This window comes from Paralichthys olivaceus, chromosome 15 (genome assembly GCF_024713975.1).
Source record: "Paralichthys olivaceus isolate ysfri-2021 chromosome 15, ASM2471397v2, whole genome shotgun sequence".
Classification (NCBI taxonomy): Eukaryota; Metazoa; Chordata; class Actinopteri; order Pleuronectiformes; family Paralichthyidae; genus Paralichthys; species Paralichthys olivaceus.
The window spans coordinates 11314553-11338785 of NC_091107.1; the positions used below are offsets into that span (position 1 = coordinate 11314553).

A 24233-nucleotide genomic window follows, 5' to 3' on the forward strand; every position below is an offset into this window, starting at 1 on the left:
ACTACTCATGGGTCAAAATAATATGGAATCCAACAATAGCCGTTTATGAAGCATCGCGTTAGTCGAATGTTTACGTGATCCCAACATTTACCGACGTGCACAACCACCACTGCCGGGGCTCAAGAGAGAAGTCGTGTTATATCCGGTGTCTTTGAACGCAGCGCCACAATCCAGATTCTCCATCTTCCTCCAACTGGGCAAAGGGACCAACCTGCGTCTTCCAGCCGCTGCAACTTCACATTCCCGGCTCAAATACACTCCACCAGGTACATGAGATACTTTACTACACTCTGTATTGTGTATTCATCCTCATTCGCGTGTAGTTTTTCATGTGGGCCAGTTTGCTGGGCGGCTCGGCACCTTCATTAACATAGCTCCTGTCAGAGGCAATGGAGACTGGGCCGCTGGTCACTTCTCTGTTCTGATGTCAGATTTCATGTCGTAACGCTACAAGTCGCATCCGACTAACAGAGAAAACACTGACGCTTGCTGGTTGTGGCCAACTCACCGTCGGTAGAGTTTGTGGTTTGTCGCTGTTAGCTTGTTAGCATTGCTAGTCTTGGTGGGGGCAGCGTTAGCAGTGATCGTTTAAACTGATTCCCTTAGCATGAAACAGGCTAGCTAACGTGAGCAGAGTCAAACTGCTGTGGACAGTGGTGGTTGATGTGATGTTGAAGAGCAGGTTCAACTTCTAATTGAAGTCTGTCGATGGTTGAACGAGGGGATTGAAGAAATCTACCTAACACAAGGTTAAAGAGTTCATGTTTAAGACGTCACCGGTTCGGTAGCTACGTAAAGAAAGCTAGCTAACGTATATAATTAAGTTAAACCCTAAAACATTATCTTCAATATTGAAGCAAACATAGTCTTACTGTAAGAGAGCGAGTTTGTCTTCCATATTAAACATGATTGTTTATTATTTTACTTCACAGTGTTGGAGTATTCATTGTTAACGTGTGTGGACGATGTGCAGAATATTAACTTTCTGATATTGACATAAACTACATGAAGTTGGATGATAAGATCTGGATCTGAGATGTTCTCTAAGTTGGAAACACACACACACACACACACACACACTCTTGGAGGGAACCGACTATAGCTTGAGCTGCTGTCTGTGATCCCAGCAGGGATTGGTGTCTACTACTGTGGCTCTGATTGTGTATCTAGTTAGCATTAATTAAATTAGCCAGGGCAGCATTGACCCTCCTGTCAGGATATGAACCTGCTATTTCTATCAGAAATGACGGATGTGATGACAGCAGGCCCCTGGAGTTCAGGAATAGCTTCATCCCAATGCTGATCTTTGTGATGTGCAGCAATGACACATATGCATGCATATGGGAAAGATGGCATCCTTTGACAGTGGCACATCGAAAACCGCTGAATGCCATCTATTCCTCTGCAGATGATTTGGCTGTATGTTTAAATTAGAAGAAAAGGAACCCGAACCCACCACAAAATGTGTGTCCACTTACTCTTAGATACTGTATTTCCCTCGCAGTTATGATGGAGTTTCTAGAAAAGCTAGAATACCCAGCAGAAATATTGGTTGTTTGTGTATTTTTTATGTTTTCATAGAAGAAGCCAGTAATCTAGAGATCTATAGACTAATTAGAAAAGACAGATCTCCAATGTAATCTAAAATACAAGTATTGCTGTCCTCTCTCAATTTAGTACTGAAATCCATTTTGAAATTTTATGTCTTCATTTCTAATGATACAATTGTGAATGACAAAATGCATATTGGGATGGGTTACGGGAAACATTCATACACATTTTGCTGATGAGATAAATCTGATTATATCTTCAGTACAGACTTAAAGGACCACAACCATGACGGACTCCAAATATTTCACAACGAACAAAAAAGGTGAGTATGGAAGGCAGATCGTTAGACTTAGTTGTCATTTATCATGGATGCATCTAATCCTTAAGCATTCAGTTACCTATAATTTTCACTTTAAGTGCCTTAAAGGTTGGACGTGTTATCTTTCCTTTTTCAGGGGAGATCTTTGAACTGAAGGCAGAGCTGAACAATGAGAAGAAGGAGAAGAGAAAAGAGGCAGTGAAGAAGGTCATTGCAGCCATGACTGTTGGCAAGGATGTCAGGTAAAGTATGAAATTAAACTCTGACATTAACTGTGACATTCAATTGTAGGTTGAGATTATTACCACTTACATATTGTGAAACAAGACTTCTTAGAGTGTAAATAGACCTATAGAATGACTTCTTTATCACATTGCTCCTGATATAAACCTCAAACTGTAAATCTTGACCAAGTTCTTTGGCTTTCTTCAGTTCCTTGTTTCCAGATGTGGTGAACTGCATGCAGACTGACAACCTGGAGCTCAAGAAGTTGGTTTACCTCTACTTAATGAACTATGCCAAGAGTCAACCTGACATGGCCATCATGGCTGTCAACAGCTTTGTCAAGGCAAGTCTAAACATTACTTAAGTTTGTAATGTTTGCATGACTGTGAGTCCCACAGGAAGTTAAGATTATCATGCAGTTTTGAGATGTCACTAACATGGAATTTCACTTTTGGTTCACAATAGGAAATTTCCCCAGTGAAATTGTTCAGTTTAAAAACAGAAATGCCTTGCTTTCCCTGTTCTCCAGGACTGCGAGGACCCCAACCCTCTCATCCGAGCTCTGGCCGTCCGCACCATGGGCTGCATCCGGGTGGATAAAATCACTGAGTACCTGTGTGAGCCTCTGAGGAAATGCTTGAAGGACGAGGACCCTTATGTGAGGAAGACGGCAGCTGTGTGTGTGGCAAAACTTCATGACATCAATGCCCAGATGGTGGAGGACCAGGGCTTCCTCGACTCTCTGAGAGATCTCATTGCTGACTCAAATCCCATGGTAAGTTCCAGGCTGGTGAAAGGCAATTCTTTTTCAGCCTAAGTCTAATTTTGTCAGTTTCTGTTTTATTCCTTCCACCTGTGACAATGTATAACAACTGTATATCCTTCAAAAGATTATATTCCTCAACTTTACAACATGCTCCTCGTTTTATTACTGCAAAGTCAATGCATAATGATAATTAACAGTTTATCACCCTTTTATTGTCACCTGCGAGCTGAATCATTTTGTTTCAAAACATGTTTTGACTTGTTTGTGTTTTCCCAAGTTTCATTTGGATTTTTGTGGTGAGCAGTGTTCAGTGAGACCTCTGTGTCTTTTAGGTTGTGGCCAACGCAGTTGCTGCCCTGTCAGAGATCAGTGAGTCTCACCCCAACAGCAACCTGCTGGATCTCAATCCCCAGAACATCAACAAGCTCTTGACGGCCCTCAATGAATGCACAGAGTGGGGACAGATCTTCATCCTGGACTGCCTGTCCAACTATAACCCCAAGGATGAGCGTGAGGCCCAAAGGTAGCAATTAATCAAATATACAAGATGCTTTTTAATGCAAGTTGTACATTTTTCTTTAATGACTATCACCATCCCGTTTCCTGTCTAACAGCATCTGTGAGCGTGTAACTCCCCGACTGTCTCACGCAAACTCAGCCGTGGTGCTGTCAGCTGTCAAGGTGCTGATGAAATTCTTAGAGCTGCTGCCCAAGGACTCCGACTACTACAACACCTTGCTGAAGAAGCTGTCCCCACCACTGGTCACCTTGCTCTCCGGAGAGCCGGAGGTCCAGTATGTGGCTCTGAGGAACATCAACCTCATTGTCCAGAAAAGGTGTGTAATTACAAACACCAGAAACTATTGCCATCAAAAATAAATTAATCATATTTCAAATACTTTGTTCACAAATAAGTAAAGTACAGTCAAGAAAATGTCAGTGTTACAATCTAGAAAATCTGACAGTGTTGTTTTGGGCTCACTATCCTCCACCATGATATTCTTTTAGTATGAATTTGTTTAGTAAACACTAATCACACGCACGGGTAGAAATGTGCAAGTCTAGCAGTATGAGGGCTGTAAATAATCCATAATACATCAGTCAGAGCTGGTTTTGATAGAATATGACTCAAACTAATTTAAATGTTGTATTGATAAAGAAAATGTATTGTAGATAGAAGCCAGAGTAAAGTCTTCTTGAGCACAATCACGCCCAATTTGTTCAGTGGCTTGTTTGTTTTGGATCAGGTCTTTCCACAGTCTAACGTGTAAAGTGTTAATGTGTGCAGGCCTGAGATCCTGAAGCAGGAGATAAAGGTGTTCTTTGTCAAATACAACGACCCTATCTATGTGAAACTGGAGAAACTGGACATCATGATCCGCTTGGCCTCTCAGGCCAACATCGCCCAGGTACCATACATGAAACACAACTAAATAGTAACTTTGTACCCAGGTTATTTTTTTCTCTTTGCCAAAAATGGTTTATAGAAAATGTCGAATTTTAAGGTATCAAACCGGAATAAAAAAAGTAGAATTGAGTGTTACAGCTGTTACCTGTCACTTTCAGGTTCTGGCTGAACTGAAGGAATACGCCACAGAAGTGGATGTTGACTTTGTGCGCAAGGCTGTAAGAGCCATCGGACGCTGTGCCATCAAAGTAGAGGTAAGAAATGCCACCATCACTGATCTGTACACTGAAGATATCTCAAGTGCATTTGAGCACAAGAAACATATTTCACTTCAGTCTTGTCACCAGAGCATTGGGGTTATAGAAAAATCATGATGTACACAGTGCCTCTGTTTTGTTTTGTCTCCAGCAATCAGCGGAGCGCTGTGTCAGCACCCTGCTCGACCTGATCCAGACCAAAGTCAACTACGTGGTTCAGGAGGCGATTGTGGTCATCAGAGACATCTTTCGCAAGTACCCCAACAAGTGAGTTTCCCACTGAAACCCTGACAACTCAATCTAAAACAAAACAATTAACTAACTAGTACTGGCACATGTCCTGTCATTATTCACCTTATAACTAGTCAGTATTTCAATTTTGTCTCATCATTATTAGTTATTCTCATCTTTATGTTCCAACTAGCTTTTAATATACATTCAAGCACTAAGGTGTTGTAAAGTTTCCATCTGACAGCTGAGATTTTGGTGCTCTTCAGGTATGAAAGCATCATTGCTACACTTTGTGAGAACCTGGATTCTCTGGACGAGCCTGACGCTCGTGCTGCCATGATCTGGATCGTTGGCGAGTATGCAGAGAGGATCGACAACGCTGACGAGTTGCTAGAGAGCTTCCTCGAGGGTTTCCATGACGAGAGCACTCAGGTGGGTTCTTCCTAAAAGCACATGAGAGGATTATACAGGGAGTAAACCGAGGTGTACAGGAATTATGGTATGTCAAAGTTAAACATGAAAGTTGTTTTTTAGAAAGTTAAACGTTTAATGGTAAACAACAGGAAGTCAAACTAAAGGTACAAATGATTTAATCAATATGTCTTCATCTGGAGCCCATTGGAACATGAATAGTGTTTCCTGTAGCCATTGTATTTAGCAAGGACCAGGAGTTGTGGTTTGAGAAGCACTGTACACTGAAAATGACCAAAATACTAACACTGGGTGATTCAATTGCCAGGTCCAGCTCACTCTGCTGACTGCCATTGTGAAGCTGTTCCTTAAGAAGCCGTCAGAGACCCAGGAGTTGGTGCAGCAGGTCCTCAGTCTGGCTACTCAGGTAGGTTACATCTTTTATTCTAAAGAAGGTTTATTTATTTATTCACTTCTGGATAATGTTACCTGTTATTATCTGATCTTACACAGCCATGTAAGTATGTGGGTTTCTCTTCTACAGGACTCTGACAACCCTGACCTGCGCGACAGGGGCTACATTTATTGGCGCCTTCTGTCCACTGATCCCGTGACCGCTAAGGAGGTAGTATTGTCAGAAAAGCCCCTGATCTCTGAGGAGACAGACCTGATTGAGCCCACCCTGCTGGATGAGCTCATCTGCCACATCGGCTCTCTGGCATCTGTCTATCACAAACCACCCAGCGCCTTTGTGGAGGGCAGCCACGGAATCCACCGGAAACACCTTCCTGTCCAGCACAGCAGGTCTGGCACTTGGACACACTTTAATTGAATGAATGAATGAATGACCGTCCTTTACCAGTGTACTGTTCTTTCTTATGACAGCATTGACACAGGTGAGAGCCCAGTGAGTGGTGGCCCGGCAGCCGCCATGGACCAGCCACATGTGATCCCCAGCCAGGGTGACCTGCTGGGTGACCTGCTCAACCTGGACCTGGGCCCTCCAGTCAATGTGCCCCAAGTGTCCTCCATGCAAATGGGTGCAGTGGACCTTCTGGGAGGAGGCCTGGACAGCTTGGTGAGCTTGATCTCCAACACACACACAAACACACACACATTTCTGGCCATCTCGTTAATTGATGTGCTAATAAATGGAAATATTTCAGAAAACTAATTGGATTGAGTGATGACATTCAATATCGAATAGGTCAAAGGTCACTGTGACATCATGCTGGACGGATATAACCCCTGTGCTTTGGAATCGAATGCCACAAACAAGTGGGGGTTGTTAGAAGAGAGACAGACATATTTAACAGTTTACTATTTGAATGGTATTTCATTTTAAAACACACTTATAGAGTAACAACAGTCTTGTTTATAAAATCTAATGGATCGACCAATACTTTGTCTTCTATTTTTTGGAAATTTTAAACTCTTACTCCTGGGCATAATTTATTATAGCTGATTATAGTGAGACTTCACAAGCTGACAAGATTGCGTTATGGTTTGGGAACACACTTTTCTTGTGTTTTTTCACTTGCAGGCTGCCTAATAAATAAATAATAAAGGAAGAGACATTATTTTGTAATTTGGTTTTTGAAAATGTGTAAATCAGCATTTTGGTAAAAGTTGTTCCTCATTCTGGAATAAAGAGGAATATGCCCTAAGGTTCCCTTTGTTTGTCTCTGCTTCCTCCTCTGATTCTTACTGTTGAAGATAATAACAGCCCATTGTCTCCCCATGTCTTTGAGATATAATGTTCACTTAAGTATGCCTGTATATCTAATTAATCATTTTCCTATTTTTGCTGTATTTTATACTTAATATAACAAAACACAAAAGCACACTAAAATGTTTTGAATTGTTTAAAATAAGGAATAATTTTGGTTCATTATTATTCGTTAAGTCCTGTTGTATTTAAACTCTGCTAATAGCCATTTTCCACTTCTCCAAAATGCTGAACTAACTGGATTTCTTGATAATCTTGATGCAGATTTAGGTTTTATTTTAATATCTTGAAATACCACGTGGAGTTAGACATTTTCCCAGAAATTGAGGGCTCCTCTTGATGGGTTGCGGTTGCTAAGGATGTCTCTGTCTTTGTTTGTGTGTTTGGTCTATCTGTGTGATGTTTGGATGCTGTCTTTGGGGGCCTCTCTTCTCTCCTGTAGCTGGGGGGAGACCTGGGCGGAGGTGTTGGGGGAAGTCCAGCAGTAAGTCAAGCCCTTCTGTTCGGCAGCCGGCCTGTCTGCATGCTGCATGCTTCCTGAATTTAACGCTTCATCACGTTTTAAAACCTGGCTTCTTTGACTCACACAATTGAATTGATCTTACTCACAGTTTCTCTGCCATAAAGGTTTTTTGCTAATCATATAATCTTGACATGGTGGAAATTTTCATTTTCCCTCACAATCACTCAACAGTTAATTGGTTCCTTCTTTCTTGTGACTTAGGATTTTCAGTGCAATTCTTTTTGTAGATTGTCAAGTTTCCCGTCATACAGTCTTAAGTTGTTTTGGTTATTCAGATTGTGTGTTTGTGTGTGTTTGCGTTTTGTGATTTCTATAGGTGGGACAGAACTTCATCCCCTCGTCTGTCCCCAGCACTTTTGCTCCTTCACCTACACCAGCACCCCCAGCCGTCAGCAGCGGCCTCAATGACTTGTTTGAGCTTTCCACAGGCATGGCCAACACCACCGGTGGCCACATTGCTGCAAAAGCAGTAAGTGTACACAACTCCACTCTAATATACATTCAGACAATTACAGATGCTTTGCCAACATTGGAGGCAGTATCTCACTGAAGAATTCCACTTAAACAGAACCTCTTTGTTGTTTATCTGCATTACATCTCATTGGGTATATTGGTACTTTTAATCCAGGTGTGGCTGCCTGCAGTGAAAGCCAAGGGACTGGAGATCTCTGGAACCTTCTCTCGCCGCCAGGGCCACATGTACATGGACATGACCTTCACAAACAAGGCCCTGCAACACATGACCGACTTCGCTGTCCAGTTCAACAAGAACAGGTCAGTGGGATCAAAGTCAAAAAGCTCGAACTATAATATCACTTTTACTCAAACATCAACACTTCTCTAAAACATCAGAGCTTTTATGTTGGCTACTTTAGTTTCAGGTTGGCGTACCTCAGAAACGAGCAGTGGAGTGTTTAAACTGTAGCTTTATTAATGCTTCGAAAGTCAAACCTTTTTTTCCGCTTTTCTACATGTAGTTTTGGCGTCATCCCCACCACTCCTCTTGCCGTCCACACTCCTCTGATGCCCAGCCAGAGCATTGAGGTCTCTTTGCCTCTTAATACCATCGGACCAGTCATGAAGATGGACCCACTCAATAATCTGCAGGTACAGAAGCAATCACTCACCTGCAACATATTAATTTAAACAACACTGCAACACTTGTACTTTTGTAATGAGGAGTTTTAAAGATAACTGACCCTGTTGAATCTGAATAGAGATAGATGGTGAGAAAAAGCTTTGAAGCTGAGGGAGACAGTGAACCGACCGTCCACCAAATCCAGAGCATTGTTTTTTTCTTTAATTACTATGACGCACTAGTTTCTACCATATACTTTACAGTAACAATTGCTAATCAGCTTGTATTTTTGTTCTTGGTTGTATTTTTAAAGCAGGTGTCACTGGCTTACATCTCACTTTAGAACTGATCCAGTTATTAGACTCATGTTCCCTATTTGTTTTCTTGTACACAGGTGGCTGTGAAGAACAACATAGATGTCTTCTACTTCAGTGTACTCATCCCTCTCTACGTGTTCTTTGTGGAGGATGGAAAAATGGGTATTTATTTTCCCCACTTTCTAAAATAGAATCACGTCTCTGGTCACAACACCACTATCACACCCTCACGCCAGCGGTTCATATTATCTACAACCAAACATTTATTTGAAAATGTTAATTTGTGTTATTGTCACACTAGATGTGAAATTGTTTATTCTTGTTCATCAACTTCACTCCTTTTATTTTTATTTTTTTCTTCTTCAGAGCGACAGGTGTTCCTTGCTACCTGGAAAGACATCCCTAATGAGAATGAGCTACAATATCAGATAAAGGATTGTCACCTAAATGCAGGTAGGGAAATTAGCTTTCAGCTTCACATCAATTTGTATTTTCTGTCAGAGAATTCATACTTACACCACAGGTCCTCTACGTGGACTTGGTGATCGGATTAGACTTTGGATGATCTTGATGAATTAATTTACATATTAATGACAACAGGAGAAAACAAGAATTGATTCAATGTTCCTTGCTCATAGAACATGAATTATGTACGTTTTTGTTGCACAGAACAAAAGGATTAACATTGGTTCGTTTGTACTCAACTGCCCTCGTGTGATCTCTCCGCGTTCCTCAAGTGCAATGTTGGAAACCCACGTCTGGACTAAAAGCTCCAAAGTGTTTTGCCTACTACAGTTTAGCCAAAGACCTCACACTTCTCTCTTTTTGTTCTTTCCTCAACCACATGCCTGTCTTGGGATGCTTCCACATTTCCTCCTCTCTGTACCTGAAGGACACCATCAACATCTTTTGTTTTATGAGCTGCCCATAATTGTTCCATTATAACCTGTCAGCAGGATGGCTAACGCCCATAGTGGCTCTTCCTAGCAGGGCCCAGTGTTGTAGTACACCTGGTCAGGTTTACTGAAGTCACAAGGTTTCCAGTCATAATTTATTAAAATCCTCTTAGAGCTAATTAACCTTTAATTCCCTTAAAACCTTTTGCCTGTATTAGTTTGTACTAGCTATTTTATATATCAGTACTTGCACCTGTAGTGACTACAGCCTCTAGTGTGTTTCATGTGATTGCTCAGTAAATAGATTGTTGCACCAAATGAGGTGTTTTCATTTCCTGATGTAACCTTGATTCTGGTCTTGTAGACACAGTGTCAGGGAAACTGCAGAACAACAACATCTACACCATTGCCAAGAGAAACGTAGAAGGCCAGGACATGCTGTACCAGTCCCTCAAGCTGACCAATGGCATCTGGATCCTGGCTGAGCTCCGCATTCAGCCTGGAAACCCCAACTACACGGTAAATATTATATTATTATATTATTTGCCATTAGGCTTTTCTTCATGGATGTTCATTTTCCAAGGATTTGTACATAATAACTATCAATCAAAGACTACATATAAGTAGTGCCTGATGGATTTGATTTTTGGGAGCAGCTTGTAACACTTGTAACAAAAATATGTAAGGTTAAATTAGGTTTAATACTTTAGAGTTTAACTATTAACTTTGTTCTAAATAAATCAATAAATAAAAAGAAAACAATTACAATAAAATATAAAGAACTGTAATTAATAAAATAAACACATTTTACATAAAATAGAAACTAATGCAAATCTGTTTGGCATTGTTTATTCTGTAAAATAAATGTTTCAGCATATGCAATCCATCTGTTTGGATACAGTTGTTTATATCTTTATTGTAAAGTTAATTCAGTTTACTTTTAATTCAATTTATAAACAAAAAAAGTCTTGATCTTTGTCAAACAGGATCTGTGAAAAAATATAAAATATCAACATGGTAAAAAAAAAAAAGACAGAATAACAACCAGAATTTATTGCTTTTCAGGCTCCAACTTTATTTTTTATCATCATTAATTCAAAAGCAATGAAACATCAAAAGAAGTTTCCCATCCTCGTTTTCCACAGCCTCTTTCAAAGAGAACATATGAGGGAATCTCCCATCATCACACTGTTTTTATCTCCCTGTCTTTCACAGCTGTCTCTCAAGTGTCGGGCACCCGAGGTTTCTCAGTACGTCTACCAGATGTATGACTCTGTGCTGAAGAATTGACCAGCTCCATCATTTAGCCACTCTGCTTCCTCCTGACAGTAAACAGCAGTGTTTTATCATATTTTCTCACCTGCAGCTAACTGCCAAAACAAGGGAAGCCAAACAGATAATGACATGTACATTTGGAATATTTTCCTTTGAGACACTCAACAAGGCAAATTTCCCCATGCTGTGGTTCTGTATAATGAACTGAGGTTAATCATACTGTTGTTTCCCTTATTTTGGCAGCTGAAATCATTAATGAATTCTCTTAGATCAACTCCCCATTTCAGTTTTTACCTCACAGTGGAAAATTTGACGACCATTCCATCCTTAACTTAGTGTCTTAATGTTGTGACTGATGGTGAAAAAAAAATCTCCCGTTTCCACAAAGCCAATGTTTTGATTTTACCTTGTTTGCTGCAGCTTCTTTTGCTTTTGATTTATTTTTGATACTGGCTTTGCTTCAGTTGTGCTCACATATTAATATCAGTGTTGATTTCTTTCCCTCTTGCCTTTAATGTGCAAGGTCTGAGACCAGTAATAATCAATTACTTATTATACATTAACATTGAGCAGCATTTGTATTGCAGTTTCTCCTGTCATCACCTCAACACAGCTACATGTAGGTAATGAAATTACTTGCAGTTTTTGCAGCATTTCAATTAAAACATTTTAACATTTAGCTCCACTGAGTCCACACACATTGATCATTTGAGATCTTTCTATACGTTTTTGCCGTCTTTTGCGATATGTATATCGCACACGTTGATATCATGATACATTTTCGATATATCCTGCAGCCCTAATTCAGACCATAGATTACGTACTTAGCCAAGCACTTTACTGCTGCTTCCCACCTGTGAATTACTCTGTGTTGTTCACATGAATATGTATCATTCATCTATTAACAGTGATGTTTTGTGGTTAATCTGGCAGAGTGGGGGCAGGTAGTGTTGCAGGTGGTAAAACAGAAGCAGGTTCACAGGCAGGTTCACAGAGGTCTTAATCACAAAGCTCTCTGTCCATCTCCATCTATCCTGAAACCTCTCTAAAACACAAGTTTTAAACTGCATGAAGAAGTCATGTTTGAAAATATTTAATACATTCAGGATAGTGAGTGTATCTGCAGGCTGTAGAACAGACTAAAAAGTAGCAAACATTAAATTTGTTCGTTTAAATTCCTGGACAAAATTGCTCGATTGCCGTTATTTTCATCATGTACGTCTTCGCTTACTAGTAAGGAACCACTACGCAAACCACATCAGCTATTGATTATTTGATCACACACCAATGCCACTCCATTTTAAGAACATTTGCGCATTATGTTCAAATATATTTTCTTTTTTGTAAGAGCCCTGTTTACTGCAACCACATAGTTGTACACGGCTTTATACACCTATATTGTCATTCCTATTTATTGTGCATCTACCTCTGCGTTAATGTTGCAGTTGCTTCAGATCTGTAATGTGCTTTAAATGTTTTCATTGTTTCTTTTGATGCCAGGGTTGTTTGTTATCTTTCTGTTGTCAAGCCAGTCTATACCTGTGGCGAGTCGGCCAAACCAGTCTTACTGGACCAAGCATTCATGCAAGTTAAAATGCCAAGTTCATGTTTTACTTCCCTAGTCTTAGTATAATTTTCGAATATCAGCAGTTTGTGGGCTATAGAACCTTAAAGTGCATACAAACTAAGACCTAGTTGCCCAAGTGCAGTGTAGTCCAGTGATGGTGTAGGTAATGTAGATGATCAATTTTAATGTTTTGGTATTTCCATGAAAATGAAATTAAGCCTCGCCTCTATCTATTCAACAGAAAGTCTTTTATTCTGAAAATCAGTTGTGTTGGTGGCGCTATTTTCATACCTAATAATATAAAAATAATATGTTTATGTACCTGCATGAGCTCACTGTCCATTTTATCTTTTCATTTAGGATGTGGGTTTGCTTCATTTAAAAAAAAAAAAATGATTACGTCTCTTGGATCTTGTTTTATTACAACACTATTGTCTCTATAGAACTCCCACAAATAGAATTATATCCAAAACTGTTTCCAGCAATACAGAATGTATGGAGAGAGTTATTGTAGAATCTTATGAAATTGAATATTGTTCCCATTCATTGATGTAACCCTGTTGTAAATGATTATTGTCACATTACCACATCTAATGTCAATAAACTGTCAAACTCAATGGATCATTTTGTATTTACCCTGACACGAGCAAATCATCAGGCTCCATGTCACACCATCATAACCACTACACTAAAGTTAGAAGCATGTGTACATGTTTAGTGAATTCACTGGGGCATGGAGGCAAATCTTGCTTTTACTCCCACAAACTCATCAGCCTCCCTGAACCAGCGACCTAAGGATTCCTGTTCTTGTGACCCTACAGTCCTCCGCTCTACCAGCTGAGCTATCAGAGGTTCATTTACTGCATAACATTGTTGGCATTAACTATGGATGAACCTGCCAATGTGAGGACAATTTTTTTCATCTGACAACTTCACTTGTATGTATTCTGAACACATAAAGATAAAAAACTTCCTTCGAGCCGGAGTTGAACCAGCGACCTAAGGATTCCTGTTCTTGTGTACCTACAGTCCTCCGCTCTACCAGCTGAGCTATCGAAGGTTCAGATATTGCTGGATATCGTTTCCATGAAGTGAAGTAGCCATCAGAAGATGGGAACAGTGTGGTTATAAAGGGATGGACATGGTCAGCAACAATACTGAGGTAGGCCGTGGTGTTCAAACGACGCTCAATTGGTACTAAGGGGCCCAAAGTGTGCCAAGAAAATATCCCCCACACCATTACACCACCAGCCTGAACCGTTGATACAAGTCAGGATGGATCCATGCTTTCATGTTGTTTACGCTAAATTCTGACCCTAACATCTGAATGTCGCAGCTGAAATCGAGACTCATCAGACCAGGAAACCTTTTTCCAATCTTCTATTGTCCAATTTTGGTGAGGCTGTACAAATTGTAGCCTTAGTTTCCTGTTCTTGCATCCATGTAAGATGAGCAGACTCATAGAAATGAAAAGCACTTCCTTCGAGCCGGAGTTGAACCAGCGACCTAAGGATTCCTGTTCTTGTGAACCTACAGTCCTCCGCTCTACCAGCTGAGCTATCGAAGGTACATTTACTGCTTGACATCGTTGGTATTAACTATTGATGAACCTGCCAATGCGAGGACAATTTATTTTTGTCTGACGTCACTTATATGTTTCCTGAACACATAAAGAGAAAAAACTTCCTTTGAGCCGGAGTTGAACCAGAGACATTAAGATTTCTGCTTCTATGGACCTACAGTCCTCTGCTCTACCAGCTGAGCTATCGAAAGGCCACAGCAGTAGTTACTGGTTGGACAACTTGCTCTCTTGGTCCTGGCATACAATAAATGATTATATTGATGTAAACTGAGCAGACTCAGAAATGAAAAGCTCTTCCTTCGAGCCGGAGTTGAACCAGCGACCTAAGGATTCCTGTTCTTGTGAACCTACAGTCCTCCGCTCTACCAGCTGAGCTATCGAAGGTTCAGATATTGCTGGATATCGTTTCCATGAAGTGAAGTAGCCATCAGATGATGGGAACACTGGTTATAAAGGGATGGACATGGTCAGCAACAATACTAAGGTAGGCCGTGGCATTCAAACGATGCTCAATTGGTACTAAGGGGCCCAAAGTGTGCCAAGAAAATATCCCTCACACCATTACACTACCAGCCTGAACCGTTGATACAAGTCAGGATGGATCCATGCTTTCATGTGTTTACGCTAAATTCCGACCCTAACATCTGAATGTCGCAGCTGAAATCGAGACTCATCAGACCAGGAAACCTTTTTCCAATCTTCTATTTTCCAATTTTGGTGAGGCTGTACAAATTGTAGCCTTAGTTTCCTGTTCTTGCATCCATGTAAGATGAGCAGACTCATAGAAATGAAAAGCCCTTCCTTCGAGCCGGAGTTGAACCAGCGACCTAAGGATTCCTGTTCTTGTGAACCTACAGTCCTCCGCTCTACCAGCTGAGCTATCGAAGGTACATTTGCTGCCTGACATCGTTGGCATTAACTATTTATGAACCTGCCAATGTGAGGACAATTTTTTTTTTGTCTGACGTCACTTGTGTGTATTCTGAACACATAAAGAGAAAGTATTTCCTTCGAGCCGGAGTTGAACCAGCGACCTAAGGATTCCTGCTTTTATGAACCTACAGTCCTCCGCTCTGCCAGCTGAGCTATCGAAGGTCACATTGTATGATTCAAGTGAAATATTCAAACGTTCTTTCAAATTGCATAACTGAACACTTTTCTCTTCATCTATCCAACCTGAACTAATGCAAATCACATTCACAAAAGCACTGCCGAGGATAAACATAGAGATGACAGGAGACTTTGCAAATAAACATTCTCATCATTCTTTATTTTGAGAATTTCACATTTTATTAAAATTCATAGAAAATTTGAATACCACCTCACTTGCTTTAATGTGCTTTTGTCTTTCCTCACAATGGTATTAAGTCATCTAGTAAAACCAAACAGTGATCACACAATATTACAAGGCTACTGCTTAACTTCACTGAACACAGAATATCACACTCGACACTATAACAGAATAGTATTTCTCAAGGTGTTTTCATATAAATTTGATCTTTACAAACAACAAACCCAATGTTAGCTCCATGAAGACTTCATGCTGTTTGCCAAAGTTTGGATTTTGTAGATCTGGTAAATTATGGTATAATGTGGTAAACCAAAAAACAGACTTTGATGCTATTTAAAACCTTGAGTCATTTCACACCACATTCCCCTATATGGGCTGTGCTTCTAATCCAGCAACTGCTACTTAAGTTACAACATAATTTCATATCATCAGGCAGGAATGATATTGTAAAACCCTTGTTGATGGTTTTGAGATCTTCGCCATAGGTGGAAGTATCTGATAGACAGTCTGACCTCTGAGTTGCTATGACCTGAAGAGGGGAGGAGCGGGCGGGGGAGCCAGGCTAGTGGTTAGGTGAACTGGTGTGCTTGGGGTAACTGATGTAACGTGGTGGGTCGTCATGTTCAGGAGAGCCAATACTGTTGCTGGATGAGTCATCCATCGAGGGATCCTTCAAAAAACAGGGTGAATTCTTCACATGCAGCTGAGCAGATTTCATTCAGTATAAGAGTATTTATTGCTTCTAGATTCATGAGCCCTCTCTGTCCACATTCAATATCCTGTTGGAAGTTTCACAATAAACATCTCACCTTTGGTTCTCTACATTGTGCCCAGACGTTTGTGAAACTATGCATTGTAACAAGTTGTTAATGATAGTAGTTGTTACTAACAACTACTATCATTGGTCATTACCTGGGGGCAAAAAGCCAAACTTCCACTATTGATATTGTAAGTCAGTGAATCTAATAAAAACCAGTTACCTTTTGCTGCAGGATGTAAAGTGACGTTACTGCATGAATTCCATTTCCATTATGCTGTGTCGATTTTGGAAGCACATCATCTGTGGCAAAGCACAAAATATTGAGCAGTCATTCACGTGCGTCGCCAGATTTTTTTATTTCACTTTTTCATTAATTTTTAGCCCAGTGGCAAGTTCATCTATTACAACAATACCGTACCTCTCTTTTTGATTGTTGGGCGATGAGAGAGGTCATACAAGCTGAGAGGCTTTGTAGGTGGGTGTCTTGGCCTAACAAAGACAAAATGTTACCAATGCATAAGTCATAATTTAGTTTATTTGCACTCCAGACATGTTTTTCTAAAATCAGAGTGACGCTACTTAGGCGTGATTTGTGTGCTGAGTAGCAATTCTTACTTTTTGGAAGGCGTCCAGCAGGCACATACTGTTACCAAGGTGATGAGCAGGAAGATGCCTCCAGTGGAGAGAATGATATAAAGGGAACTTCTTCCTGTTTGCATATTCAAGATCACAGCTACTGAATATTAATAATGAACACAACAACATGGAAACATGCAAGAAATAGTTTTACATTATATGATTGTTGAAGTATATTTACAAATCTGGAGTTAAAGCTAGATTCAGCTATAGTAGCAGTTTGGCTCTATAAGGGTTCTGATCATAAAATGTATATACTATATGCAACACACTGTAACTGATAACCATGACAGTATCACATACTGTAGACAGTCAGTCTGATCGGTAGGCTAGTTCCATTCCCCACAGGATTTTCCACTGTGCAGCTATAGATGTCGTCATCCACCATCAATACCCTTGTTATGGTCAAGAGCTTCTGGTCAGGTGACAAGATGAATCTTGTCTCATTGGTCTGTGGCTTTCCGCCTTTGAACCACCTGTACGTAGTCCTGGTTCCGTTGTCATGGGAGCAGTTGAGGACGACATTTTCACTGAGCTCCAGGACTGATGAAGACTCCATGTGGATGTAGGGCCTTGATATAGGTTCTGAGTACAGGTGACAGTAGATACAAATGGTTTTTAACATGTGAATGGACAAAAAAGAAAAGCAAACATGCTGTTCTCCATTTGATGAATGTCAAGATCTAAAATACATCACATCAAACAGAAAAATATCAGAAAAAGACTGTGGATATTTGTATCTAATACTGTTGTTATTTTGAATTCATAGTTCTAACCATTTGGGCTATTTTGCAGAAATACGATGGAAACACAACACTAATAACTGATTTCTTACTAATGCAAATAATTATGACCACTAATCCACAGTCCTATCTTTCTTCAAGCATGATGTCATTAAGCTTTTATTTCAAAACCTAAACCTAGCTCTAAAACCTGGAACATGAATAATGTGATGTGCACCAAGGCTCCATCTTAGGCCTTGTTTTATTTTCATTATAAATGCTTCGGCCAGAGCGCAGTTACATATTGTCACATATAGTTGAGTCAACAATCTTTAAACTAAATCAGATAGATGTTTGCTAACACACAGGTGCACATCAAGGAGATGTGATTGTAGCCTGACATTACCCTCACAGAAATGAACAAAGAAATTGTCCTCCTACCATCCACAGAGAGTGTGATGCTACCTTCTCCTGTGAAAGTATCATCTGTGATAGAGATCTCCACGTCATATTTCCCATCATCAGAGAGTCTGAGGTTGTGGAGAAGCAGAGTCCCATTCTCAAATACAAGGATACGGTCGCGATATTCAGGTCTGAGGGTTCCGATGATGTCGGTTCCGATTGACTGGACAACAGTGATAGACTTTTCCCTCTTGAGCTGCCACTTGATTACTGGCAGGTCAAGGCTGAAACTACTGTAGCAGACGGAGAGGACAGCCTCTCCTCCTACTGAACCTCTGATCAGAGAGTTGGGGATCGTCATGTTCACTGCCAACACCTCACCTGGAGAGAAGAGAGGTTCCTGTGTTAGATTTTCATATCCACACAATTTCAATATAGCTCAACTAATGTAATAGAGATTGACACATGACTCATGACAAATCACTTGTCTACTGAACTCTGCCATACAAAGGCAGAACTGTAACTATTGTGGTAATCTAGTTTGTGGTACCAGTAGCATTGTATAGCATTATATAAAGAGTGTCTATACATGTGTTAGTATCCTGCTTTTGACCCTTTTCCTGTTTTTGATAATATTCAGGATATGGCTTCCTGATTTTCCATACACCTGTATACATGATCATAACAGTATGTAGACTTGTGTTCCCGCAAGTGGACCTTCATTTCTCACGAATCTTAACCACCATTGAATCTTTTTTAAACCTGGATAACATGTTGACAGGCAATGAAATTCTGATTTCTATTAGGGTAGTCCAGGTTGTATATCCAGGTTTATTGAAAGGAAGATATGGATAAGGACTTATCGGGTCTTTGAAACTGGGATTTGTTGTTTACATGTGCAAAAAATAAAAATACTTCAAAAACACTAGTGAGTCTGGAAACACAATCAAATAGGTGTGTACTCTCTTTAGTCCTATAGACTCATTGATATACTGTATATGGGGTCGACAACATTATAGAAAGACCTATCAGCATATAATTTAACAACCTGGTAAATATAGCAGGCTGTTAACTGCAATAGCACAATCATTATTAACAGTTGCAAGATGGTAATGGTCATCAATGTGCATATCAGTGTTGTTGTTTTTTCAATTACAGCGGGTAATGGAGTTATATCTTGTGTGTTCATCACGCCCCATCGCTGCTGTTTACTGGAGCCAGTTTTCATGGCACATCCACATTACAGCCGTAACAGCCATCAGTCCATGGGATGGGCAAGCATGAGCCAACAAAAGTGAGGATTGTTTGTTCAAATTTCCTCCCTGGCAGTTCATGAAAAGAGCTCTGCGAGCAATCCAGATGTCATGCTAGCTTTGCAGAAACAGAGCAGCTCAGTGACTCTGGTGCCACAACAATAGCAGCACAGGGATTAATCACAGCCACAGCTGAAAATAACTGGACATCTGAAAACTGCTTGTCTAACAGCATGAAGGCACGATTACTGTGATACTTGCACAGGCTGGATACAAAAACGCCCACATAGTCTGATGTAACCAAATACCCCAGTAACAAATACTACCTTTGTTATGTCTATAATGTGCAGTTTTCAAAGAGTTGCAGATCAAACTATTTTTCTCATGCTATCAATCATTGTTGCATATTACACATAACAACGAAGATATTAGCACAAACCTCTATTGTGTCAAACCCTGCAAAAATCAACTTGTATTTATATCAAGTATGCAACTTTAACAAACACAATTCTGTTACGTCTTTTTGGTTGCAATTTCTTCAAATACTCGCTAGTAATATGATGAGGTATCCCGGTACTGAAAATCTGTAGTTAAAAAGTTATATTTACTAACTGCAATTTCATGATTTCCTCATGCTAAAAACAAAATAAACAAAATGAAATGGCAACCACATTTCAAAACATCATCCTTAGTTGTTGCTTTTCTGTTACATTATAAACTGTGATTTCATTAACATGCAAGTGAAAAGTGAAACATCACACTATTGTGAGGGAAAACAATGAGATCGATTTAGAATAACAGCAGCAAATTTTAATACAACTATGTACCAAATTCTAAATTAGGAAATGCGACATACCTGAATTGAAGAGACCAATAGACGCAAGCAGTACGATTTTGGAAATTATTTTTGCTTTCGAAGGAGCCTCCTTCTCTGACTTCATCTTTGGTCTCTGAGCTTTGTTTTCCTCCCAGACAAGCAGCATAATCTGTGACTGTGAGCAGGACAGAGGACACAGTCAGTTATTCAGGCTCTGCAGGGACTGAGTACATGCTGTTCTCAAAAGACGCTGCAGAAACAGGACAAAAGTGCATGTGTCTCCATGTTTATTTTCTGTTTCTTTAGTTTCATGTGGCTATGTGATAGATTCATTAGCAAAACAAACGTTTAAACACAGTCATACGCTGATTCTGTGTCTTTTACCACACAAGTTTGAAGTGTGTTCAATCAAACATGATGTTTTATCAGTGATGGAGCTGAACCTTTTAAGTATAATTGAAGAAAATATAGCCAAAAATATTATATTAAATTTTTTTTAAATGTGCATTGTTAAAATTAATTTTTACTCAGTAGCGTCCTTCTTTCTGCCTTTCGCTTTCACATGTTACTGCTTTTTGGTGCATGATAAGCTGGGATCTAATGCATTAAGCACATGCACACGTGCAAACCACAAATACTATACTGCACCATGGTAATCCATCAAGTATCTGTAGAGGTATTTGATTACACTTTACATCCTCATATTAATAAATCATAATAGATAATAACATAAACAACATTTTGTGTTATCACTTAACAATTACAATGCCTTTTATATAGAGAGACTGCAGTATAAAGAGATAAGGAATGACAATATTTATTGAAAATGAGATCAATATACTGAAGTACTCTAACTGTTGTTGTTGTTTGTCTGAATTAAATACAAATGTTGGCAATGTGTAAATTATATTACAATTGTATAACATATATATAATTTCAATGACAAATATGTTTTCACTTTTACAGAATTGTCAGTTAGGTTACAACTCAATACCGACGCAAGCTAACACTGTAGTTTTACAAACCGGAAAGGGTTCTTTTTTTCATAGTAGTCATTCATCTTTCCGAGCGTAGACGATCTTCGTTTCAAACATGGCGACCAGCATGTGAATGTCATGCCATGTCAATCCACCGCCTGGATGTCTTCATGTGTGTTTATAATCTGTGCGTGAAGGCTGACACGTGAACTTCATGTTGCGGGATTGTGACTTCATTCACCGCAGACACGTAAGAACCAGAAACAACACAACTCTGTAGCTGCACCGCTGTCACATTAGCATTCTAGCTAACCAGCTAACCAGACGGGACTAGCGATGGAACTGGATCAGCAGCTGAGAAACGTGAGTCGCGTTTTCTTACACTGGTAAATACATCGAGTTTATCTGTTCGAGAACCTGTTGAATGTTGAGTTTGAGCGACTTTGTCTCTTATAGCTGCGGGATTTCCTGATGGTTTACAACCGGATGACCGAAATCTGCTTCCAGCGTTGCACCAGCAACTTCAACTACAGGAACCTCACCATGGACGAGGTACCAGCACCGCCACAGATATATGTGTCAGACTCGTTGTTTTTGCTTTGCTGTGTTTACTTCCTGTTTCTCTACTTATTCAATACGTGGCCAGAAGTATATGGACACATGAGCAGCACCTCAAGTCTATGTTACAGTGGCCGAGAGAGCTCAGCCCACTGCAGATTAAGAAAACACGTGCAAACTCAGACTACATCTTGCTGCAAACACATGCAGATACAGAAATGTGCTGCAATTTGCTAAAATGACACTGGAAATGTTTCCAGGGGACTCAAAAAAGCAATGACCTGAAATGACTGACAGAAGGAACATAAAAATTGATCACTTAAAAAAGACAAGATTAACGAGTGGTGTCCTTAATATGAATAGATGGTAACAGGTTGGGTCTGGTGGGGAGCTCAGTGGGTGCAGGTTTTCAAAAATGCTCCTTTGAAACACTGTTGATGTGGACTCATGACCTGATGTTGTCTGTTCAGGAGCGCTGCGTGGACAGCTGTGCAGGGAAGCTGATTCGCTCCAACCACCGCATAATGGGCGCCTACGTGCAGCTGATGCCTCGGATGGTGCAGCGCCGGATGGACGAGATGGAAAGCAAGGCTGCGGAGAACGCCAAAGCCGCAGAGGCAGCTGCTGCTGCATCTCTGGAGCCTCCTGCTGCAGAGGCCTCATCAGCATCTCAAATCCCTGTCGATGCATCTCTACCCCCACAAACACCTGCACTGTTACCCCCTTTAGCGACTGATGTTGGACTAGAGGCACAAGGCTCAGTTTTAAAGCCAGCAGGTTTAGAGATTCCTGTTGAGCTGGATGCTGCTTTATCCAGATCCACTGCAGCCACAGAAGTCAGTTTCTCAGCAGCCACTGCGTTCACACCTGCCAATGAAGCTATAAATCTTCCAGTACTTAATGAAGCTGCCAGTGGACCGTCTTTTACAGAAGTCTTTCCACAGCCGCCCATAGCTGGTGTCCCAACAGACTTAAAGAGCTCAGTGTCTGTGTTAATGCCATCTACAACATCCTCACTATCAGAAGACATGCCTGTGTCAACAGTCTCTGCACCTACTGTGTCAAGCCAAGAGAGAGCGCCAGAGGCTCCTCCTCCGTCAGGCCAGTGATGATGCCAGGTCTGGGTGGAGTCCCAACTCCCACCACAAACAACCCAAATCTGCCAGGCAACTCATCACTGATCGTCCCAAATGTCACATTGTTCTCTGTACTGCTGAAAGGAATAGTGATACATAGATTAAGATAAATTCTAAAACAACTTGTATCATATAATCATGTCATACAATCTCTTCTTTTCTTTCCGATGCGACAATTAGCTTCTTTTCTGTGTTTTCACATCATATTTTAAAAATGTGTTTTTTCACAAAACTATTTTAAAAAACCTCAATATAGACTCTGGCAATGTGTGACAGGTGAAATCCTAGGTATTATAATACTATGTTGTTTTATAAAAAGCAATAACAATAATGCATTCAATTGTGTCAGTGGCAGTGATCAGTCCCCAGTCTGCAGTCATGGATTGCGGAGGCCTGGTTAAATTAAACTGGACTTTCAAAAGCCTGCATAGCACAGTCTAATTATTCCCTAGACTCAGACAATTGGTGTGTAGTTGGATGACAACAGCATGAATGATTATAATAAAAGAAAAAGGTTTCATTCATGTTTTCTTCATTTAAATGCTCCACTATCAACATGTATTTGTTTGCAAAAATAAAAGGCTGCTTCGCACTGCTGGGCGTCCTAATGCAGCAGTGGGCTGCAGCGTGTACTCTCTGTGCTGTGGGTGTGAATTCAGTCCATGAACCTCATTTCCTGCCTCTGCACTGTGCACGTTATGTCCTCTGTAATCAAGCAGCAGAACCACGATAAGCGATCTTAAAGCATTCCTACTGGCTCCATTCATCCACCACAAAGTGTGGTGATGTGTAGGATGATAACTGACAGTAAAGGAATGTAAAAGGAGACGGTAGTTCACTACGAACGTGGTTCATTCAAACCATTGTTTTGATAATATAGTTGCACCATAATCAAAAACCAATGAGATTTATTGCCCCTTTCAGGAGCTAACTAGTAGGAGAAAGACGATTTGGTATTTTCAGTGACACATGGAGTTAGTGCCATTTCAGTTTGTCTTTTGTCTAGAAGACATTTCAACATGTCAGTGGGAAATGCAGAGGAGTAATTATTCAAATGAACAAAGGTCTACTCTCAGTTTTTAACATCAGCATCAAATTACATCAGTATGAAATGTAGCAAATGCAACAAAGCCCAGTTTCCTGCCAGTTAATTTACATGTATGGAATTGTTCCATAATACTAATAATAACAGTAATGAGAAGAAGAAAATGAGGAAGATGAAAAGGAAAAAAGGAAGAAGTTGAAGAAGATGATTATGATGATGCAGAAGAGGATGAAGAAAAGCAAGCAGATGTTGAAGAAGTAAAGGAAGATGTTAAAGATGATGATGATGAAGAAGAAAGGGAAGAAGGTGTTGAAGGAGAAGAAGAAAAGGAAGAAGTTGATGATGATGATGAAGAAGAAACGGAAGAAACTGTTCTCTGTCCAATCTCCATGGAGACAATCTACTTGTCTCACCTGAGCTCAGTATCTTCTCCCATGCCCCATGGGTTCAGCGTCACCGCATTGTCTCCAGCAGGGGGCGCTGTTGTGTGGGCGTCCCGGG

The 24233-nt window shown here is 40.3% G+C and overlaps 3 protein-coding genes and 5 non-coding genes across 12 annotated transcripts; 2 read left to right on the plus strand and 6 right to left on the minus strand.

Annotated features, from left to right (window-relative positions):
- The first annotated feature begins 61 nt into the window (after positions 1-61).
- Positions 62-13170, plus strand: ap2b1 (adaptor related protein complex 2 subunit beta 1). 4 transcript variants are annotated; one of them, XM_020085908.2, is made up of 22 exons: positions 62-266; positions 1814-1873; positions 2007-2112; positions 2303-2438; positions 2625-2870; positions 3194-3384; positions 3476-3697; positions 4150-4270; positions 4428-4523; positions 4678-4793; positions 5024-5189; positions 5497-5595; positions 5713-5972; positions 6054-6246; positions 7340-7381; positions 7737-7889; positions 8049-8194; positions 8398-8527; positions 8893-8977; positions 9182-9268; positions 10076-10230; positions 10927-13170. In XM_020085908.2, exons 2-22 carry the CDS (start codon positions 1837-1839, stop codon positions 10999-11001), a joined length of 2862 nt encoding a protein of 953 aa, XP_019941467.1. In that variant the 5' UTR covers positions 62-266; positions 1814-1836; the 3' UTR covers positions 11002-13170. The 4 variants fall into 4 exon arrangements, with proteins under 4 accessions (XP_019941467.1, XP_069395707.1, XP_019941468.1 ...); XM_020085909.2 differs by having other exon boundaries at positions 158-266; positions 1819-1873; XM_069539606.1 differs by lacking the exon at positions 7340-7381.
- Positions 13171-13524: 354 nt separating this feature from the next.
- trnay-gua (transfer RNA tyrosine (anticodon GUA)) lies at positions 13525-13613 on the minus strand. Its single transcript is given in 2 exon segments — positions 13525-13560; positions 13577-13613. It is a non-coding gene; the product is annotated as a tRNA-Tyr (tRNA).
- Positions 13614-14031: 418 nt separating this feature from the next.
- trnay-gua (transfer RNA tyrosine (anticodon GUA)) lies at positions 14032-14120 on the minus strand. Its single transcript is given in 2 exon segments — positions 14032-14067; positions 14084-14120. It is a non-coding gene; the product is annotated as a tRNA-Tyr (tRNA).
- A 310-nt stretch (positions 14121-14430) lies between these two features.
- trnay-gua (transfer RNA tyrosine (anticodon GUA)) lies at positions 14431-14519 on the minus strand. The gene is given in 2 exon segments: positions 14431-14466; positions 14483-14519. It is a non-coding gene; the product is annotated as a tRNA-Tyr (tRNA).
- A 415-nt stretch (positions 14520-14934) lies between these two features.
- On the minus strand, positions 14935-15023 carry trnay-gua (transfer RNA tyrosine (anticodon GUA)). The gene is given in 2 exon segments: positions 14935-14970; positions 14987-15023. It is a non-coding gene; the product is annotated as a tRNA-Tyr (tRNA).
- A 118-nt stretch (positions 15024-15141) lies between these two features.
- trnay-gua (transfer RNA tyrosine (anticodon GUA)) lies at positions 15142-15230 on the minus strand. Its single transcript is given in 2 exon segments — positions 15142-15177; positions 15194-15230. It is a non-coding gene; the product is annotated as a tRNA-Tyr (tRNA).
- Positions 15231-15856: 626 nt separating this feature from the next.
- On the minus strand, positions 15857-21176 carry LOC109628835 (hepatic and glial cell adhesion molecule). 2 transcript variants are annotated; one of them, XM_069539609.1, is made up of 8 exons: positions 21042-21176; positions 20056-20191; positions 17986-18327; positions 17126-17407; positions 16802-16919; positions 16605-16675; positions 16407-16486; positions 15857-16096 (listed from the first exon to the last, which is right to left on the minus strand). In XM_069539609.1, exons 2-8 carry the CDS (start codon positions 20180-20182, stop codon positions 15989-15991), a joined length of 1128 nt encoding a protein of 375 aa, XP_069395710.1. In that variant the 5' UTR covers positions 20183-20191; positions 21042-21176; the 3' UTR covers positions 15857-15988. The 2 variants fall into 2 exon arrangements, with proteins under 2 accessions (XP_069395710.1, XP_069395709.1); XM_069539608.1 differs by lacking the exon at positions 21042-21176 and having other exon boundaries at positions 20056-20220.
- A 37-nt stretch (positions 21177-21213) lies between these two features.
- Positions 21214-23324, plus strand: timm10b (translocase of inner mitochondrial membrane 10 homolog B (yeast)). Its single transcript, XM_020086251.2, has 3 exons — positions 21214-21356; positions 21450-21545; positions 22022-23324. The coding sequence occupies exons 1-3, from the start codon at positions 21330-21332 to the stop codon at positions 22658-22660; spliced, it is 762 nt and encodes a 253-aa protein (XP_019941810.1). The 5' UTR covers positions 21214-21329; the 3' UTR covers positions 22661-23324.
- The last annotated feature ends 909 nt before the right edge of the window (positions 23325-24233 follow it).

What these genes read in the sequence shown, in the direction of transcription:
- ap2b1 (XM_020085908.2), top strand. Translation starts at nt 1,837, where the DNA reads ATGACGGACTCCAAATATTTCACAACGAACAAAAAAG. An exon ending in TTTCACAACGAACAAAAAAG is followed by an intron (nt 1,874 to 2,006) that starts GTGAGTATGGAA and finishes TTCCTTTTTCAG; the next exon opens with GGGAGATCTTTGAACTGAAG. An exon ending in ACTGTTGGCAAGGATGTCAG is followed by an intron (nt 2,113 to 2,302) that starts GTAAAGTATGAA and finishes GGCTTTCTTCAG; the next exon opens with TTCCTTGTTTCCAGATGTGG.
- LOC109628835 (XM_069539609.1), bottom strand. Translation starts at nt 20,182, where the DNA reads ATGCTGCTTGTCTGGGAGGAAAACAAAGCTCAGAGACCAAAGATGAAG. An exon ending in TATTGGTCTCTTCAATTCAG is followed by an intron (nt 18,328 to 20,055) that starts GTATGTCGCATT and finishes TCTTCTCTCCAG; the next exon opens with GTGAGGTGTTGGCAGTGAAC. An exon ending in CATCACACTCTCTGTGGATG is followed by an intron (nt 17,408 to 17,985) that starts GTAGGAGGACAA and finishes ACCTGTACTCAG; the next exon opens with AACCTATATCAAGGCCCTAC.
- timm10b (XM_020086251.2), top strand. Translation starts at nt 21,330, where the DNA reads ATGGAACTGGATCAGCAGCTGAGAAAC. An exon ending in TGGATCAGCAGCTGAGAAAC is followed by an intron (nt 21,357 to 21,449) that starts GTGAGTCGCGTT and finishes TGTCTCTTATAG; the next exon opens with CTGCGGGATTTCCTGATGGT. An exon ending in GGAACCTCACCATGGACGAG is followed by an intron (nt 21,546 to 22,021) that starts GTACCAGCACCG and finishes TTGTCTGTTCAG; the next exon opens with GAGCGCTGCGTGGACAGCTG.